We start from the raw sequence: 4,053 nt of genomic DNA, 5'->3' as shown, positions 1-4,053 counted from the left end.
GTTATAAGTTGTTTATCCAAACACTTAAAAATACTTATTACCGGTATCACATCGGAATAAGTCAATAATTTGTTTTTATAAGCAATCCCAAATGCCCCTTAGGGAGTGTTTGGAATTGCTTATTTAAAACAACTTATGTTTTTTTTTTTTTTGTAAAAGTGTTTATTAACTTATGTGGTATTAAACCGGAGTTAAATAAAAGATAGTTAAAATTGTAAAATGGTAATAAGCAGTTTTTCATAAGTCATGAATGATTAACTTATCAAAAACAACTTATTACCGGTCTGGCACCGGTATAAGCAATTTTTTTTATCCAAACACCAAAAAACAACTTATCACCGATGTGAATCTGAAATAAGTTAAAAATCAGTTTTTATAAGCAATCCCGAACACCCCCTTAATATTCCCAAACTTTTAAATATCAAACCATTTTTCAAATTATTGCAACAATAATTAAACTTTTTATCAAGTATTTCTCATTATTTTTACCATTGAAGATGTTCGTTCACATTTTTGTTATTATTATACATTAATTGAACTATGTTTGTTGGTACAAATAATGATCCTCTTGTGATCATAGATGTTCAAATACGGTGATTTCAAATTACACGTAAAACAATATAACAGGTTGGATATCCTGGTTAATAAAAAAATAAAAAATGCAAAGAAGAAAGAGATGATCTGGTAGTGGAATCAATGAAGTTTGCAGTAGAAGGCTTCAACACCATTTGGCGGCAATACTCTCTCAATCAAACTTTCAGTTTCAGGTTTTCATCGTCTTCAAGAACCAAACCCTAAACTAAAACCCTTCCCATTTCATCTTCTTTTCTTTCAAAGATGATGCCTCCATTCATCCATCTCCTCCTTCTCTTCTCCATTATCACCTTCATTTGCGCATCATCTTCTTCACCCACTAAAAACCTAACCCTTCTTGGTTCTGCCCATTTCAAGAATAACTCCATTATCCTCACTCAACAACTCGCAACCTGCAACTCTCATCCAAATTCACCCACCGGAAGAGTTCTACATTCTTACCCCATTCGCTTCCTTCGTTCTTCATCCAACGCCACCGCCACCGTCTCCTTCTCCACTCGTTTCTCTGCCACCATCATCCCATCCCCTCCGCCATGCCTTCCCGGCGAAGGTATAGCCTTCCTCATCGTTTCAGATCCCAACTCTTTACCACATTCCGATGGGTATTTAGGTTTACCCGATTCCCCTCTTTTGGATCCATTCTTCGCCGTTGAGTTCGATACCACTTTCAATCAGGCTCTTGGTGATATCAACGATAATCATGTCGGAGTTGATGTGGGTTCCATCATTTCTGTCGCTTCAATCGATTTAATGTCTAAAGGGATTGATTTGAAAAGTGGGAAAACGATTACTGCTTGGATTGAGTACAGAGACTCCGAAAAGATCATCCGGGTTTGGGTCCATTACACCGAGACGAAGCCTGAAAACTCCATTCTCGCCGTCCCTGTTGATCTTTCCAAAATCCTCAAAGAATTTATGTATGTGGGCTTTTCTGCTTCTAATGGAAGAGGCTCTGCAATCCATTCTATCGAAAAATTGCAGTTTCATACCTTCGAATCTCTATCCCCAAATATGCAATTGGAAACAGTCAGTTCAAGAAACTGCTTGATTTGCTATCCAGAAGATCCGGGTTTAGAAGAATCCGAATTGGGAATGCCGAATAAACATCATAGAGACAATCGACTCATTGAATTAGCTCTTGGATTGGGATGCCTCATTGTTCTTCTCATAATTCTTGCTAGTTGTCTCATGGTTTATTGCATCTGTTTAACAAAAAGAAGAACAATCAAACAAAGATGCAACGAACAAGGCCAAATGTACAGGTTTCAGGGCACCAGAATGCCGAAAAAGCTGAAATTAACCGAGATTAAATCAGCCACAAAAGGGTTCGATCAGAATCGCATCATCGGTGAAGGGGCGTCTTCGATTGTTTATGAAGCAAATCTTCCGTCTTGTGGGAATGTGGCAGTGAAACGGTTTAGCAAAGTGAATCAATCGAGTTCGTTCGGTAACCAGTTTGCTACCGAGCTCGAAACAATGGTGGGTTGTTTACGGCACAAAAACTTGGTGAAACTTCAGGGATGGTGCTGCGAAGGGAACGAATTGGTTCTGGTTTACGAGTATATGCCGAACGGTTCGCTCGATCGGATTCTGCATCGGCGAATGAACGTGAATCGATCGCTCACGTTCGATAAACGGTTGAACATTCTTCTTGGGGTTTCTTCTGCTCTCGTGTATTTACACGAAGAATGCGAAAGACAGATCATTCATCGAGACGTTAAGACTTGTAACATCATGCTCGATGCCGAATTCAATGCGAAATTGGGCGATTTTGGGTTGGCCGAGGTCTACGAGCACAGCTCAACGAGACGGGACGCCACTTTGCCAGCGGGTACGATGGGGTATTTGGCACCGGAATACGTGTATTCCGGTGTCCCGACTGTGAAAACGGATGTGTATAGTTTCGGGGTGGTGGTGCTGGAGGTGGCTTCAGGGCAGCGCCCGGTGAACGAGGACGGCGTGATGGTGACGGATTGGGTGTGGGATTTGTGGGAGAAGAGGGTTTTGATCGCGGCGGCAGACCCGAACCTGATGGGAAAGTTTGATAAGGTGGATATGGAGAGGATGTTAATGGCGGGTTTGATCTGTGTGCATCCGAATCACCAGCGGCGGCCGACGATGAAAGAGGCGGCACTGATGCTACGAGGGAGACTGGTGGCGGATTTGCCGGCGAGGAAGCCGGCGGTTATGATTCAGTCGGTGAGGTCGACGGAGATGGTGGGGAGGATTTGTGGGGAGGATGCTGAAACGCCATGGTCTACCCCCAGAACTCATTTTAGTAGGGCATAGTGGATATTGATTTCTGTAAAATTTCAATACGTTTTGAATAATGAATAAAAAATAACAAAAAAAATATAAATAAACCGAATAACGTTGTTTATAAATGTTGAATAAATTGGTATCCTTATATTATCGTGATTGCGATAGTCTTATGTCCTTTTGTTCGAGTTATATAACAAACGAAAATAATAACAGTTTGATTTAATTTTCGCTCCCGTAATTTATATCATGTCCCTTCCCTCGTTTATTGTGCATATATTCAAACCGTTATCCCACTACTAATGATTCATTCTCGAATTCTCTCCGTCAACCCATTGTCTTCTACTATCCTCTTGTAGATCGAGAAAGTTCACAGAGAGAGGGAACAATTACAGGGTGTGTGAACTGAATACAGAGTTCGCACGAGAGGGTTAGGTATCATGCAATCTCTCAATTAGAAAAGGAAGGCACAGTTTGGTTGAGCGATGAAGGGATATCAAGATCAAGTTGAAGGCAACGATTAGTTTTCTTTCTCATTTCGTTCATGTCTTTGCACCAATCTTCTATTTCATTTCTTTATTTTTTTCCTATCATTAGGGTTAGAGTTTCGTCCAACGGAGTGAAAAATGGAAGGTTTTAAGGATGTAACATAATCCACTAATTCATCTTATTACGCTTTATTTCCTTTATTGATTACTGGTTTTTCTATTGACTTTATCAAGCAATGCATTAGTTTTATGTTGTTGAGGCTTTTTTATTACATAAGGTTTTTCAACATTTTGGTTTATTTACATTTCAATCACTTTTAAGTTTCTAATTATGCAAGTAGATTTCTAGAAAAACTAGCAAATTTGTTTCTACTGCAGTTTATTACTTTTTACTGCACTATTTTGATCATGTTTGTGCCTTTTTTTTGGTCCAAAGTATGGTGGTTGTTTACTGTTGTTTCCCATTTTTTAATTTCATATTTTACGTTTTTTTGCTTCTAGAAGAGCGATGGGAGTTGGTGAAAGAGTAACACACATTTATGTTAAGAACTCTTATATTCAGCCTTTGCTGCCACGAATAGGAGCAACAGTTATTTGTAGGTTCAACTGACAAATCTGTTAGAAAAGATATGGAAGCCATAATGTTAAACCGATCACATCTAACTTTTTTTCCCGTGAAGGATATTAGACTGCATGCAAGAAATGTAATCAC

General features: G+C 39.4%; 1 protein-coding gene across 1 annotated transcript; it reads left to right on the top strand.

The window, feature by feature from the left end:
* The first annotated feature begins 630 nt into the window (after positions 1–630).
* LOC112510822 (L-type lectin-domain containing receptor kinase S.6-like) lies at positions 631–2,883 on the top strand. Its single transcript, XM_025116171.1, has one exon. It carries the CDS (start codon positions 838–840, stop codon positions 2,881–2,883), a length of 2,046 nt encoding a protein of 681 aa, XP_024971939.1. The 5' UTR covers positions 631–837.
* The last annotated feature ends 1,170 nt before the right edge of the window (positions 2,884–4,053 follow it).

Source organism: Cynara cardunculus (genome assembly GCF_001531365.2).
Source record: "Cynara cardunculus var. scolymus isolate 2C chromosome LG 4, CcrdV1, whole genome shotgun sequence".
In the NCBI taxonomy this organism is placed as follows: Eukaryota; Viridiplantae; Streptophyta; class Magnoliopsida; order Asterales; family Asteraceae; genus Cynara; species Cynara cardunculus.
The sequence above is the reverse complement of the archived record's forward strand: the minus strand, read 5'-3'. Positions and strand labels throughout refer to the sequence as shown.